This window comes from Solanum dulcamara, chromosome 7, assembly GCF_947179165.1.
Source record: "Solanum dulcamara chromosome 7, daSolDulc1.2, whole genome shotgun sequence".
In the NCBI taxonomy this organism is placed as follows: domain Eukaryota; kingdom Viridiplantae; phylum Streptophyta; class Magnoliopsida; order Solanales; family Solanaceae; genus Solanum; species Solanum dulcamara.
Genome location: NC_077243.1, coordinates 2,654,248 through 2,671,184, shown reverse-complemented (window position 1 = coordinate 2,671,184; position 16,937 = coordinate 2,654,248). Strand labels below are relative to the sequence as shown.

At 32.2% G+C, this 16,937-nt stretch overlaps 2 protein-coding genes across 3 annotated transcripts; one reads left to right on the top strand and one right to left on the bottom strand.

The window, feature by feature from the left end:
- Positions 1 to 8,412: 8,412 nt before the first annotated feature.
- On the bottom strand, positions 8,413 to 10,821 carry LOC129895995 (uncharacterized). 2 transcript variants are annotated; one of them, XM_055971802.1, is made up of 3 exons: positions 10,606 to 10,821; positions 8,994 to 9,193; positions 8,703 to 8,773 (listed from the first exon to the last, which is right to left on the bottom strand). In XM_055971802.1, the coding sequence occupies exons 1-3, from the start codon at positions 10,634 to 10,636 to the stop codon at positions 8,771 to 8,773; spliced, it is 234 nt and encodes a 77-aa protein (XP_055827777.1). In that variant the 5' UTR covers positions 10,637 to 10,821; the 3' UTR covers positions 8,703 to 8,770. The 2 variants fall into 2 exon arrangements, with proteins under 2 accessions (XP_055827776.1, XP_055827777.1); XM_055971801.1 differs by having other exon boundaries at positions 8,413 to 9,193.
- Positions 10,822 to 15,278: 4,457 nt separating this feature from the next.
- LOC129895982 (transcription repressor OFP14) lies at positions 15,279 to 16,460 on the top strand. Its single transcript, XM_055971784.1, has 2 exons — positions 15,279 to 15,652; positions 15,823 to 16,460. The coding sequence occupies exons 1-2, from the start codon at positions 15,279 to 15,281 to the stop codon at positions 16,322 to 16,324; spliced, it is 876 nt and encodes a 291-aa protein (XP_055827759.1). The 3' UTR covers positions 16,325 to 16,460.
- Positions 16,461 to 16,937: the final 477 nt, after the last annotated feature.

The window sequence follows — 16,937 nt, the reverse complement described above, 5'->3', positions numbered from 1 at the left end:
GAGCAAGTTTTCCGTTACTATAACATTTTGTTTGATTGGTTGTTACATATTGTTTCATAATATATTTTATTTATTATATTATATTATAAGTATTGTTTTAATGAATACAACGCTTGAATATATTGTATTGTTTTTTGTGTCGGATATCAATAATTTGAAGGATAAACTTATGATAAAATGAGAAAAATAAATAAGGTAAAAATGCAATCACGTCATAGAGATAGTTCTTTTGTCGTTATTTAACTGAATTTTGATACAATAAAATTTAAATAACTAACAATTGCAAAGAAGGCATTTCCCAGAAAAGCAAAGAAGAAACAATTAACAATTGTCATACATCCTTAATATCAACACTTCTTCGAGCTGCATGCGATCTCACCCTTGAAAAGAAATGCGGACTGGGCTTCACATTTTCCCAGTAAGCTCACCTCTCCTCCACTGAACTAAAAAGATCTACTTTGACAATGGGTTTTCATAATATGTGAATTCCAAAATATGTCATCCAGAGAACTATCACAATTAAAAACAAAAATAAAGCCAACACAAACGAAATTATTGGGATTTCTTCTCATCAGCTTAAACCTTGGTAGGCACAGTTACTTGGTGCATGTGCTAATTGACGATAGTAGATATCCGTTGGAATAGTCTAAGTGTGCACTAGCTGGCTTGGACACCATCATTATTAAAACAAAAGAACACTAAACCAATTATAGAGATCTATCAAAATTTGACCATAAATTCTAGTGATCTGTTAAGATGAGCTTCACCAATCAATCTGAGATCATCAGAATTTGTGGTCAAATTCGGGCAAGTCATATAGATTTAGTCAAAAAAATTGATAATTTTTAGTTTACGACAAGTTTTATCTATCAATTTTAATTTTTTTGCGTTCGTTAAAATTTTACTACCTAATACTAACCACAAATCTAACTACTTAAACATCCTATATATGCAAATCTTAACGTGGTCCATATGCTGATTATGGGCCTTATTTGAGAAAGCCTATTAAATTCATTTGGGGCCACCTCTCACCAGCCCACATAAAACTTACATTCTTTTCCTACTGTTATGTCTACTCAAGGGACCACGTCCGCTGGCCTATTTAATTTTCAATTACTGTATTTTTGAATTTTTGGTATTCGATATTATATTAGTGCCGAAAAATTCAAATTTATGCATTACAAAATCCATTTATGAATTCAATACTTTAAATATAATTTTTTTCAATTTCAGAAGGTTCAAGTCGACCTCTAATTAATGGTAAGAGATCTCAACCTAACTCCGGACCCCGGCTAAAGAGAAGCAGACCAGTCTTTCGTAAATGATTTCCCGCTTTTTGCCCTTTTTTCTTTTTTTCCTTTTCTTCTTTTTAGGCCTAAACAGAAAATGAGAAAATATATGGTAGAGATCAAATTACATCACTATTATTTTTTGAGATAGACAAAGTTATTATTACCGTGATAAGCATAAATATTAGCTCGAGTAAAATTCAGCGTTCAGTGTTCACCTGAAGTTTATAATCTGAGTTGTCTAAATTAAAGGTCATGTGGTCTCATCAAGTGTTCTAGTCAATCCTCTCAATTTAATGGCATGATATCTGCATGATTAACGATAATAGATCTATTAAAGCTCAACGACTTAAAAATAGTCAGCAAACTAATCATCAGTTATCACTATTGATTTAAAAAATAATTACTCCTATGGAATCATTTGATAAGCAGGACTAAGTGGGTTATCCCCTTCCCCCAATATAAAATTTGAAATTAAATTTATTTTATGTTAGATTAAGGATATTGGTAACCATAATAAAATTTATATCATGATTATGAAATCTTATATAGAAGATTGGTAAGTTTGATTATAGTTTCAAGATAATATGATTATAATCATGATACAATTTACCATCAAAGAATGTGATGCAGTGGATGAGTTGCTCCTCCCTGAATTAAAAGTTTCAGATTCAAATCTTGATTATAAAAAAATTCTTGACAAAGACTAGAGAGCGCTTTCCCCTACGCAGCTTTAATCCGAATATAGTTGGCATCTAATATGAGTACCAAACACCGGGTTGAAATCAATAAAAAAAAAATCAGAATGCAACCTACAAAATGACAATTTTACCCCTGAATATGTCACATGCCATTTCTGAGTTGGGCCATTTTTATATAACAACCATACAGTTGGACTGTAGAAATGCATCGTTTTCCTCTTTATAAATAGTCCCCTTTGTATCCCCCACCTTGCATTTACCCTCTGTTATAAGCCATAAAAAACGCTTACTCACTCACAACTCATAAATCCCAAAAATCTCACTCTGTTTTGTCTACTCTCATGGAGATCTGTTCATGGTGCGATTCCGACGCCGGCAACATCAGCTGGCGGCGGAGCTACTCCGGCAGAGGCAGCGATCCGTTTGTCTCGTATAAGTTGCCAGTGAACAGATCGAGCAAAGGACCGATCTGGAGATTTTTATGGAGGAAGATGAGAAAAGAGAAAAGGCGAGTTTTCGATTGTTCAAATTCAATGCGGTTTACTTACGATCCTCATTCTTATTCCCAGAATTTCGATGATCAGAGTTGTATTTTTGCTGATGAGGATGAACTTTCTAGATCATTTTCTGCTCGTTTTGCTATTCCTTCCAGAATCTTCCCCAAAAATGACTTAGTAGCTTAATGGAGGAAAAATGAAGGAAGAAATTGGAGGTTTTATTTGTTAGTGGTTACAGTAAATGTAATTCTTCCTTAATTTCAATGTTAATGAAAATATTTTAGAAAATTTATTTGACTCTGTTTTAGTACTTGTTTACGTTGTGTTTTAGTTGGGGAACTTAATTCACAAGCAAAGAAAGATGCTTTGCAGATAAAACCTTCCTTTTGATTTCTCTTTTTTTTTGTCTTCATGCGCTACCACCAGATGCTTTTTACACAGATATTTGACTTGGCCCTCTTATCTTTTAACTCTTCTCTCATATTTTTACCCATTCGCTTTCTTACTAATTGTCTTATTAATTTAAATTCGTACTAAAACTAACAAAAAGAATAAAATAATTCTTCATTTTTTCATTTCTATAGTTTAGATTCAAATTCTCTGAGTAAACTAAAGCGATCATGTAGATTTCACCGTATTTCTTGGTGGTTACATTTTTAAACATCAATTGATGTCGAGGTACAAACCCACAAGAGATAAATTTTCAAAGTTTATGATATCTATAAGAACTTAAGTTTTTTAAATATCAATTGATGTTGAGGTACAAACCCACAACGTTATTGAGATAAATTTTCAAAGTTTATGATATCTATAAGAACTTAAGTTAATATATAATAATATCAATTAAATTAATAGTAAAATATTTATAAATATCTAATCATGAATTTTTGATATATACATACAAGCTTTGAATAAAAATTATTCTTTTTATCTTAAATTATGTAGCACATTTTGAATTTCGTAAGTCAAACTTTTTAATTTCAATTATAAATTTGGTAATAATTTTTTATAAAATAAAATTTATATATTTGAAAATTACATAAATAATATTATAAGCCACAATAATTAATAATTCAATATATTTTTAAAATATATATATAAAAAACTAAGATCAAAAAAGAATTATTTAATTATCAAATGTCACATCAATTAAGATGAAAATGCTAAGTTAGACGTAAATCCAGGAATGAAATTCTAGATACCCGCCCCTCACTTTTCCCCTTTCATTTTCTTATTTTGAAGTCTAAACACAAGGAGTACTAATCTGCGCCGGAAAGAAGAATTCTTGCCTATTATTTAGTATTGAACAAGATTAGGTGATGATGGAATCTTTCGTTCACGAGTCGTGGCGATTAAATTTGTAATATTTAATCTAAGCAGCTACTTGTTTAGTATTATCTTATAGTCATATTGATTAGAGCCTAATTTAATTAATTGACTAATCAAGAGGGGAATGAATTCTTCTGGCAAAAATGATTAATTTAGAGTTTAATACTAGTTGGTGTTGATAGGTATTAGTAGCCCATAGGAAGTTAATGGAGAAGGGACAAGGTGGGTCTTGCCAAGCCGCATATTCATCCCAAACAAGTGCTTGTATGCATGTGAAGGCCATAATGAAGGACGGAAAAACTCAAAATTTTGGAATGTATTATAGCACAGTACCTTCGTTTCAATTGTTTTGTTTGACCCATTTTTTAATTTTATTTTTAGTTCGTTTGGAACAACACCAACTTATCTAGTGATATCTCACGATTACATAGACATTATTACTATATCATTAAAATAGAGAGGTTATTTTTGAAATATCTTCGATAGTAAATCCACGTACAAAGAAGGATATAGTGAAGAAAATATTGCAAGTAACACGTAAGTAGTGCAAAGTGTACCGGAAAAAAGCAAAACAATAATATAATAATATTAATAGTGTGATAATCGAAATACACTAAACAACATACAAAACAATAATAATACCACTAATACAATAAAATTACCCTAAGCAAGACAATACTACACTACATTCTAACCTTCTATCCTAGCTAATACGAGTCATTCACACCCTCCTATCTAGAATCATGTCCTACGTAACCTGAAGTTGGTCATATATATATATTCTCTTATCACCTCTCCCCAGTATTTCTTTGATCTTCCTTTGTCTCTCCTTGTATGCTCTATAACCAACCTCTTGCATCTCCTCACTGGTGCGTCAACGCATCTCCTCTTTATATGTTCAAACCATCTCAGTCTCGCTTTCCTCTTCTTGTCCACCACGGAGGCCATTCTCACCTTATTTTGAATATCTTTATTTCTAATCTTATCGTTCCTAGTATGACCATACATCCACTTCAATATCTCCATCTCCACAACTTGCATATTCTGGACAGGGGAATTTTTAATTGGCTAATGATTATTATTTTTTTAACAATTTTTTTATTTCAACTTTTTACATAGTAGGTTTAAGATCATAAGATTAAAGGGTATTTTGTTGGTGCATTTGACATATCTTTAATTTTATGACCACAAGATTTGAATATCTCCTTTATTTTTTTAAAATTTTTGTATCAAATTAAAAGAGACCAAACAAATTGAAACATAATACATAATTAACTATGTGAGGAACTTTAACTAAATTGTCTTTCCCCTTTAATCTAACAGCGGTATTATATCATATAATTAACTAATTAGGAGTTTGAAAATGAAAGTATTAAAGCATATAATTAATTAACTAATTAGTTGCTGCCATGTGATCAGGAGGTTATGGGTTCAAATCTTGGAAACAGCCTCTGGCAGAAATGCAAGGTAAGGCTGCATACAATAGACTCTTGTGGTCAGGCCCTTTCCCGGACCCTGCGCATAGCGAGAGCTTTAGTGCACCGGGCTGTCCAGTAGTTAATACATAATAGAAAACAATGAGATTAACTAGCTAATTGAGATTGAGGCTTAGTTATTATTGTTACACTGACATTAGCTTCAAGTATCTAACAAAAGTCAGAAAAATTGTATGTTAGTATAAAGATAACAATGAAATTTAGAGAATAGTTAGTTTTTATTAATTCCCAGTTTGCTTTAAAGATTAAACATCTAATAAAGTAAAACGGTAAGAAAATATTTTGGAATTGCAGCTTAATTGACTAATTGAACAATTGTTGTCAGCAAATAGCGGTTTAGCGAATTGCACTTTCAACCTCGACTAATTACCTTTTTATCGCAGTGACAGTATATGTGGTTGATGTCGAGATGACAAGTCATGGTTATGTTCAAGAATGACAAAAGTCGCACATTGCTGGTTAATGAGATAGATGGATTCCTTATAAGGCTTGAACAATATTCTTTCTTTAAGTTAGTTTAACATGATATCAGAGCAGGTCTCGTCTCACTCAATATTGGACCTCCGAAATTGAAATTTTCCACGCAACAGATGCTAAACATTGAACCTTTCCCTTTTGAACTAACTTTTGAGTGTGAGTTAGGCCTAATACCTAATTTAACAGGTTCAATTTGAGAAACTTGATATGCATTGGGATAAAATGAGAAGTTTATATGACAAGGGCTTTTCACTATCGGGCCAACGGGCAACAAACAAAGTTCAGTTAGTTTGACGTTTTCCTTCGAGAGTAGGGTTGTTTAAGTAATTAGGCATGATCCCACTGTTGCTTCTTGTAAGAAATATTATTATATATAATCATTTGTCAACCTACTAGGTAACAATCTTGATAAGATGTGACATCCTGAATCTCATTACACATGCATCCAAAAATTAATTTGAAACTTGGGAAAAGACTACCCTTTGCTGGAAATTTAAGTAGTTTAATTGGTTGGTTCCTTTGTTGATTAGATCATCTTCTCCCTTGAATAAAAAAGAAGACTAATATTTGCTTAACCAGAAACGCCATCTTGAAATATTCTTCAATAGAAAAAGTTGATTTTTATACTCACGTTTCTCTTGCCATCGCACTCTGCCGATTGTTGTGTTTGTGTCAATCAAGCCTTCAAGTGTCGTAAATTATTTAGCCCAGTGGACATTTGATTTGTTGGCATTATAGATGACTTTGCTGACAAAGCGGTTAATAATCATTTCGACCATCTCACTTAGTGATGGAAGTCACCCAAATTGTGGTGCGAGTTAGCGATATTATCAAACTGATAGTACCTTCCCTGTTCTTTGTTTGCTTTATATGCACAATATTCGCAAGTAAAAAAAAACATGTGATCAACAATCGATATGAGTATTGAAATAGAGATTTTTGCTAGAAAATAACAATATATATATATATGACAAAAATGGCTCGGCCACCACATCGGTGAGGTCATTTACACTTCGTTAGGAGTGTTAGACAACTCATAAACTATCCCCTATCTGCATCTTGCACAGCCGTCCGGTGAAAGGAAACTTATTCATGACGAGAACTTATTTACACGGTTGGTCCGTATATTTACGTCAAAGCATATTTTAATCATAGTTAAGTGATAAATCATGATTAAAATATGTATTAATTAATCATACCTTTGCGATAATCATGTTTGCAAATACATACGTCATGTATCGATCTGTTGGGTTGGTGTAATACGTATTCATGTGATTTACACTAAAATCACATGAATTGACCATGACTAAGCAATAAATTGGATGCAAAATCATATTAATTAGTTATAATAAGTGATACAACAATAATATATCCGTATAATCTCATAAATGGAGTCTGTGAAGGACAGTATATACGCAGCCTTACTTATCCCTACTTGTGAAGGTCTAGGTATTTTCCGATGAACCCTCAACTGATAAAAAGACAGACATCGTATTTATATTTCAGCCTAATGTGACCATGGATGAGGTCGTAGGGATCATGTTCCGCTGTTCAACAGTTCAAGTACACTAATTATTATTAGCCTCTCTTTTTTTCCCCCACAATCCTCACTCTCTCCCGTGAACTAATTTGAAGATAAGGTTTTAATTGCCCCTTTTTCCCCCTTGAAATGTGGTCTCCTTGATGTCCTAAGATAATGAAACATCACATGTCACTAGGAAAATATTTTGCACTTTGCTTAACAAAGAATAAATGTGTGATATTCTAAATTATTGTATTTTGTTGTCGAGGCATTTATATGTGTAATCTTCTTATTCTACTTTTCCCCAGCAACTTTACACGCATTAATGTCACTATTTTCCCTCCTTTTATCAATATCATCAGTCATCAACTTAGATTGAATTTTGATCAAAAAGTAATATTTTATATATGTACACATTCTTCAACTAGAATCGTCCTACAGATTGAATTTCTAATGGTCCCCCTTTTCATTTAATGAAACCTGGAAATCTTACCAACAATATTGTCCTCTTATACAATTCTGACACTTGCAACTAACCCTGACACCCACCAATCTGATCTATCAATTCATCAAATAGTACTACTATTTATCTTATAGTAGTGCTCTACCAAGCAACAACTCTTCAGGCGCAAGATGTAAAAGTTGACTCACTAACGATGGCATTAAAGATAGAATTTAGACATTGTGACTTTTGAATTGAAAAAATGTAATTCCAACTATGTATATACTTATCTTTTTCGCACATATTATATTAGATTCTACCCCAAAATATTGAATATACCAAATTCAATAACCCATGGTGAGATCCGCCACTGTACACTACCTCTCACAGATGTCATATATTCAAAACTCAGAATGCAAGATGCATGGTTTATATATGGTCATAATTAATTTTTTATGTGTGTATATTAGATATTGAATTTCTTTGACTTCTTCGTGTGTTAACTTCTCTATATTTTGAACTCTTTTAATGAAAATCTTCGCTCCGCCACTTCTTGGAGATACTCATTTAATTGAATAGTACTAACGGAGTGATATAAACAACAGACCTTCTTGATCACCTCTACAAACAATTTAAATATGAATTTAGAAGAGGCTGTATTGAGAATACTATTTGAGTATTATACATGAGGTCTCATGGCATATTATACAAGCAAAAAGTGAGTGAATAAATGGTGAAAAGCAAATTCTCTTGGAGACTTGAACTACTCCTTCACCACATTCAAAAGAATTAGCAAAGACTATATCTATGGGAACTCTATGAGAGACAGACCACATATGACAATGACCAAATAAAAACTGCAGTCTATGAAGATTGCACGAATTGTCTGATAGAGAACCAAACCGTATTCCAATATGGTTAGAGCTCCATCCCAATTATGTCCGAAATCCTTCACTCGTTCTCCATCTTTGGCCCTTTCTTCATCAGGAACTACTTCCTTGCGAACTATTCGTGCAATCACTATTGTAAAATCAGTTAGCAACAATATGTAAAGGGGCCTTGAAGCAATGAAGCTATTTGACCTTGCTATACTAAGTGGGAGATGGGCATAAGACAGGACAACTAATAACGAAATCATGACAGAACAAATGACTCGTTTATTCTCGGATATCAGAATGCAAGAATTGACATCTCTAAGAGAAAATAAATGAAGGAAACTATAGCGTTTTCTTGGAAGCACCTCAAAATCTTTTGATGTTTTAGCCTGTGGTTTAGTTGGTGATGATTTTACTTCCTTCTTATTTGCAGATACAACCCCTTTATCTCCAACTTCTCCATCACTATTCTGCAGTACTTGAGATGTTTCTCCTGTTTGTACACCAGAAATATTCGGTTGAGACAATTCTTCAATCTCATTCGCCTGCACACCTTCCAAGCCAGCTGCGGAACCAACACAATTCACTAAATGAGATGATTTTTATTTATTATGGTTGAAATTATGTCGACATATGTGCTGTTCTTCTTGTAACTATAAGATCTCCTAGCAATAAATCGACAACAGGAAGTTATTTACACAGTTCAGCATCTTCCGATAATCCTTTTGATAGTCAAGAAAAAAACAAGGAACTTTATGAGGACAAGTTGTCCCATATGGAAGGTAGTGCAAAATTTTATTTAAAGCACGAGTGACATGATGAAACAAATAGAGAAAGAAGAATGACTAGAATCCTGATACATTAACACAGGATGCTCGGGCCAATCTTTGCTAGGATGCGCTGATAATATCCTTTCTACCTCTCCATCTACAATTCTTAGTAGTTGTAAGCTGTAACTAAGGTGCACCAAAATAGACTAATCAAAGATTACATAAAACCAAAATTATCAGCGAAAGGCCCTCCATAACAAAGCCAATCAAGACATAATATCCATCCCTTCATGAGTATTAACGAGAAGAAATGAATCACAGTATATAACAGAAAGAACAAGAGGAAAGGAGCTGATGATTTCAAGCATGACTTCAAGCCTGCAAATGCACACCTGACAAAGAATGCTGATGATTTTCCCAACAGTGCAACTTCAACACATATGTCACCAACTCAATATCAAGATTTAGTTAACAAGATGGATAGAACAGGAACATCAGATTGTGCTGCTAACATGTCAGGTATCACCTCTTTATTGTCCAACGCAAGCAAAATTTATGAATGGATAGTTAATAGTGGAGCTACACATCATATTACACCTAATGAGGACCTATTAACTACTATTAGAAGATTAAAAGATAGTGATTTTAGTGGAGTTCAAGTGCCAACAGGGAATAGATGTGACATCAAAGGTACAGGAACTACCAACATCTTAGAAGGCCATGAATTTAAGAATGTTCTGTATGTACCAAACTTTAAGTTCAGCTTACTATCAGTCTCCAAATAATCATCACAGACAGCCTCTTCTTCCTCTCTAATCAAGTTCTCTGCAATTCTCTCTATGTAGCTTAGTTAGATCAAGTTAGTTTCAGCTTAATTGATAGATTTTAACAGTTACACAGACAGTAACAACAATCTACGAACAAGAAACTACGAGAACTCGTGATCAAGCACAAGTTGTTGATTGAGACGAGAAAACTTGATGGGTGCTAACTCCAGTAAATACACTTTCATCTCGAAAAGTTAAAATCTAATTACCATGAAAATTAAACACCCCCATTATAAAGGAGAAACAATTAAATTACATATATTCAAATAATAAAATACAAAAAAAAAGACTTTTTAAATATAAATATATATATATATTTCAGCAAATTTCCATGATCCATTTTTGTGAAAACAAATGAAAAAGGGAGGTTATTACATTACCCGGTGATAAATGAGAATCATGAGTCTCCATTACATTTCCCTTCTTTCTTGTTTTTCCATATACCAAACTTATTTCTCATCTCGTCTTTCAATCCTTCATACAAACATAAAAATTAGACCCTTCCCTTCTTTCTCTCTGCTACGTGTCGTGTTCTCCGGGTATACCTCTTCTACGACTAGTTGCAGGCTTGTTTCATATTGGGTCGATTTCTCTCCTAGTTGGGGCCCAATAAAAAAATAGAGGAATTGACACGTATATACAACCAGAGGATTAAATTGGCATGTTTGAGCCAAACAAATATTTACCAAATGAAAGTCTAAAAAGAATTGGTATTTAATAGACATACCTATATTCTGCACAAAAATAGAAAAGAATATCTCTGTTCACAATTTCTCCTTAAAACTAGCAAAAGGTTTATTTAGAAGTATCTATCTTCTTAAAATTATCAAAGTTATTTAATTATAATATCCATAATAGTTTACCATTATTTTCCTCAATTGTTTGTCGGAAGCTATGACTCAATTCACATTCACTTAATAAATTTGTATAAATTTATTTGCATTGGTATTCATTGATATGTATTCATCTAATATATTGGTATATACTTGTATTAGATATATTTGTATGTATTCATTAGTAAATTGGTATACATTTATTTGCATTAGTATCTTTTTAAGTTTACATAGGTATACATTGGTCTGTACTTATTGGTCCGTATTCACCTAACAAATTTGTATACATTTATTTAAATTGATATTGATATTCATTGGTATACATTGGTATGCATACATCGAAATCATCATCTCGATTTTTTAGAAAAATCTTATGAGAACCGTTCTTACCCATGGAATTTAAAACAAATCTCAAAATATCATAACCTAAATTTTCGCCCAAAAAAAGTTGAAAAAAATTAATTTCACAAATCATGAAATTTCATAATTAATTAGGCAAAAAAAACGCTACAAGATAATATATGAAAGGGAATTTTTAGGAGAGAACAATTAATAACATGCAATTTTATTAGATTTGCATAAACAGAATGGATTGGGGAGTGGTTTAGAAAAGTTAGGAAAGGATGAGAATATGAAATACGTACGAAAAAAAATTAGAGAGACAAAAATGGAAAAATAATAAAAGAGTGGGAAAAAAGGAAATAAAGCAAATAGTTTTCAATGTGGCTATTCAATGCCAAAATAAACATTAAAAAAGCTTCTATTTTTTGCCAATAAATTAAAGGTGGATTATTTATTGCCAATTAAGTGTATATGTTGTCTTATTATGCCAGATTTTAATTTATTTTAAATCTACTTAAGGATGTGAGTCTGAAGTTCAGATATAAGCATCTAAAATTTGACTTGTCATCCCTTAACTTTAAGCAATTTTAAAAGCAAATAATTTTAGTCATTTTGCATTGAGTTCAGTTGTATATTTCTGAATTTTAATTACTTTTTCATGAAATTCAGGTCCTATATGTGATTATACTTTATTCTTTTTGCATAAAGCTCGAGGCATATTTGATTGAACTCACTTGACATTAGACATCTAAGTGATATGTATTTTTTTTTCTTTTTTTCTCTCGCTCAATGAGATATTACTTGGTCAGTGACGTAAAAACAAGAATTGTGACTTAAATGGCGCAGTATAAATAAACTCTGGCAAAAATACTTTATTCTTTTTGTTTTTCTTTGACTGCTTTCTTAGGGTACGTTTGGACATCACGACATGTGATATAAAATCACATTAATATGAAGTTGAAATTTTATGTGGTCATGCAATTTGAATTTATTAAATTAAACAACATTTTTACTTTAGATAGAAGTGACAGTTGACCTGCAAAATTGCTATCATGTAATCAAGAAATCACAAGTTCAAGTTTGAAATCCCAAATCACTTTTTTTCATTGTTTGAGAATTTGAAATTTAAAAACATGATCCCAAATTACATGTCCAAACGTTAATTTGACTCATGATTTCATATTACATGCACAAATGCAATTATATTAGAATTTTTAAAATCCTGAAATTATGATCCATGAATTAATTTATCCCATATGAAAGGTAGGATAAAATAATCTCATATTAAATGGGATAAGACCATCTTCAACCGTCCTCTATTTTTACTCTCTAAATTCTATAAATAAAAGGAAAAAATAGAGATTAGGTACTCCGACCATCCTTTAAAAAAAACTCTCTGAACTCTAATTATAGAGAGGTGAATAGTAGTTCTCTAATTCTTTTCAAATTTGAAGAACTACTCTTCATACTCTCTATTTCACTTTTTGAATATTTAAATATTATTTATATTATATAACATTAGTTTTATTTAATTTATAATTTTATTAAAAAACTAATCATCAGAAAAATAAAAATTGCACATGTGGCTTATCTGGCTTGTATAATTTCATCCCTGTTGGCTTGTTTGACAGTGTTTTGACATTGATGTCCATCATGATTCGGCTTTTGATGCTGGAATATCAGTATATGATTTCAATGAAGATGCTGAGTTAATGATGGAACTGGCTAACCGCGCTATTCAAGAATATAATGAGAGAGAATGCAATGTATGCTCCAGACTCTTTATTTTCTTTGTGGCTTGGTTTCTTCTACAAGTGATAATTAGTAACTCTCCTTGTAGGTTTTCAAGTACAAGATTTTGAAGATTGAAAAAGTGAATTTTACAATAACAAATTACTTTAATTATTGGATGACTGTTAAAGTTAGAAATGTAGCTCTTGGTACTCCTATCGAGACTTTTCAAATCCATGCTGGTAAAAGGTGTCGAGATGGTGGTGCAAAAGTAATCTATTGTTGTCAGCCTAAAGAAGAGGTAAACACCTAGCGGCTAGCTAATAAGTGTTGCATTTTTCTTTCTACGAACAATCTACTTACTTGATAACTAACTTTAGTTTTGATTTGTTTCTCTGAACTAATTTACAGGAAACTGCGATCTTTGTCTTCGTAAGCTGCCTGGAGAAGCGTGTAAGGGAGGAAAGGAAAAGGCACTTGAAGCATAGTTACATAAGTGCGTTATTTTGGCAGAGAAAGAATAATAACAACAATGAACTATAATGGATAAATCGAAACACATGGTAATAGCAATCGATGAACAAGAAATTACGAGAACTTTTGATTAAGCACATGTTCTTGATTGGGACAAAAGCAAACTTGATGGGTGCTATCCTATCAATACACTTTCATCTCGAGAAGTTAAAATTAGATTACCATGTAAATTAAACACTTCCATTATAAAGGAGAAACAATTGCAGTACCCAATTACCTATATTCAAATAATATATACTGATTTCAGCAAAAGAAAGCAAATTTCCGTAATCAATTTTCATGAAGACAAATGATAAGAATGAAAACGGGAGGTTATTACGTTTCCTGATGTTGCAAGTTTAATCTTTTAAATCATAGGGGTGTGAGTCTGAAGTTCAGACATTAGTATCTAAAATTTAACTTGTCAACGCTTAACTTTAAGCAATTTAATAGCAAACAACTTCAGTCATTTTGTATGAAATTCAAATCATATATGATTATATTTGAAGTCTTTTCCGCTTGAAGCTTAATTAGGACATATATGATTGGACTCACTTGACATTAGACTTTTAAGTGATATTTTTTTTTTCTCCCAATGATATATTACTTAGGGCAATGTTGTAACTCAAAACACGACTTGTAGCAAAAAGATTTAAAAACCCAAAAAGAAAAATAAGGGAGAATAATCGCTAACAGGTTATGGATGCAAAAAATAATAATATAACAAGTGACTACGATTTAAATGGGGTTGTGTAAATAAATTACCCTGCAAAAATACTTCATTCTTTTTGTTCCAGAATTAAAAAAAAATGACAAAAGAAGAAAGCAAATTAAATTAAAGCAATATGTTGTCTAGCAATATTTATTACTTCTTCCGTTCATCTTTATTTGTCTACTATTAACTTTGCACAATTCTTAAGAAACTATAAATAAAAGGATAATTTTATCATATCACCCTTTGAATATAATAAATACAATGAGATGAAAAATGTAATAGGGAAATGACTACTAATTAATAATAAAAATAAATTAGAAATTAAGTATAAATTATCTCTTGATTTCATAAATTAAATAAATATTATTGGACATCTATTTTTGGTTACAACATGCCAAATTGAAACTCCAAAGTCTACGAGGTAACAAGTTCAAATCACATGAAAGCTTGTTTTACTTGTATTTATTTCTTTTTCTTGTTTAACTTGTAAGCATACTATCTTAGATTTGAATTTTTGCAAGACAAAAAGTACACACACCCACAGAAATTTTAAAAATACTGTATATATTATCTTTGTTTAAGCCTTCAGTTTCAAGGGAATCTTGGTTATCAGTCAAATACTAATAGGACTAAATAAAATTAAAACAAAATAGAAAATTGAGAATTAATGCCTTCTTAACTCTTCCCCCACCATTACCAAAATAACATAAACAAAAACAAAATCTTAGTACGTTTCTTCGTAATCAATAACCATCCATTAAGCACTTCATTAATTAGACTAATTAATTATGTCTAAACCGTTTCGTTTTTTGCATTTATTTATACTTTTTCTTTTTTCATTGGAGACAAGGCATTGGTTTATGCACTCTCAATGTTTACTTAACCTATTAATTTACTGATCAAACACACAAAGCAGAAAATGCCTAAGCAACTCCAAAAATCTCTTTCAGATTACCTTTCAAAGAAAAAAAATAAACCCATACCACAACAAACTCGGAGTTCCGAAAATAAGACTCTCTCATCGTCCACTAGCTGGTTGCTCCGGGGGTGTAGGCACCCCAAAACGCCGTCGTTCTCCGCCGATGATCGCAAAGAGAAGAATGCACAAGGCAAAAACGAAGCCGCAACACTTGCAGATGTTGATCGTTTCCTCTTTGAGAATTTCAAATCCTTTTATTACAAAGAAGACGATAATGAAGCTGAAGGTAATAAACCCAGTAACAAGAGCATCGTGAGGAAAGGCAAAAAAGAAGAAATTGCAGGAAGTCCAAATTCATTGTCTGAGTCCTCGAGGTATAACACATTTTGAGTCTTTTAACTCTTTTATTTGACTAAGCACGCGAAAATACTTTTTTGATAACATAACAGTGAGACTTGACCCAGAACCTCTGTTTTGTTAGATACTTATCGGAATTATTGTGTGACCGTCTCGTTTGATCTGTACTTAATTATATCTTCAACAGTTACATCATCCCGCCATCAAATCATACCGGATCTCGTCGTTTTTTCGTGGCACCTGGTTCATCAAGCTCAATTATTGAAGAAGCACGGACAAGCATGACAGTTTCCGACGACACGGGATCCACCTCAGCCATCACCACCACCACTGCAACCAACACCAATTCAAATGAATCGTCGGCAATTAGTACTGAATATTCAAAGGAAACACTGAATGCGGATGATTTTATCACACTCGTAACGTATTCTCCCAGTCCGTACGACGATTTCAGGCAATCGATGCAGGAGATGATGGAGGCGAGGTTGAACGATCAAGGCAAAATCAACTGGGAATTTATGGAAGAGCTATTGTTTTGTTATCTCGATTTGAACGATAAGAAATCGTACAAGTACATACTTTGTGCGTTTGTGGATCAGATCGTCGTTTTGCGTGAAAATTCCGGCAGAGTACCGGCGATATCACGGGTTCGGCCATTGGGTGGGGAATTAAACCAAAGGAATGTGTAACGTAAGAAATTAGTCACAGGTTTAATTTAAAATTTAGTCCATGTATGGCTTGGGGAGGAACAATTGAATTGTTATTTTTTGTTGCTTCACATGCAAATATCAGTAGTAGTTATTATTTTCGTCACGTCACTTTATTTATGATTTAAGTTAAAATGCTTTTTTCCTGAAGAGCAGCTACAAAAGTATTTTCCAAAGACATTTTCTTGGAGACATTCATTTTTCATAATCAAAAGTATAATCTTGAATTTATAAAAACGAACAACTACAAAAGTATTTTGCCAAGACAGGACTCAAGGTCTTTAGTAAGAAGAAAGTCATTTTCTAAAACTCTCATGTGTCATTTCCATTCCGCCCTTTGTTTGTCTCAATAAACTTTTTTGAAATTTATTTTCTGTTTAATGAAATCTTTAAACGAGAAAATCACTTATTCATACCTACACCCTTAATCAAGAAGTGAATGTCACCATCGCTCATATTAGTAAACAACAACAGTTGTCATTTGTCAAGAGAGAAGTTTTTCAATGACGAAATCAAAATTTTTATTAAGTGGCTCAAAATATGAAGTAAGGTGATGAAGAAGCTAAAGAAGTGAAAAATCTATTATATATACATA

Coding starts and splice junctions, on each gene's coding strand:
- LOC129895995 (XM_055971801.1), bottom strand. CDS start 10,636: ATGGAGACTCATGATTCTCATTTATCACCGG. Junction 9,194..10,605: donor TGATTCTCATTTATCACCGG/GTAATGTAATAA, acceptor TTGGTTCCGCAG/CTGGCTTGGAAGGTGTGCAG.
- LOC129895982 (XM_055971784.1), top strand. CDS start 15,279: ATGCCTAAGCAACTCCAAAAATCTCTTTCAGATTACCTTTCAAAGAAA. Junction 15,653..15,822: donor TCATTGTCTGAGTCCTCGAG/GTATAACACATT, acceptor TATCTTCAACAG/TTACATCATCCCGCCATCAA.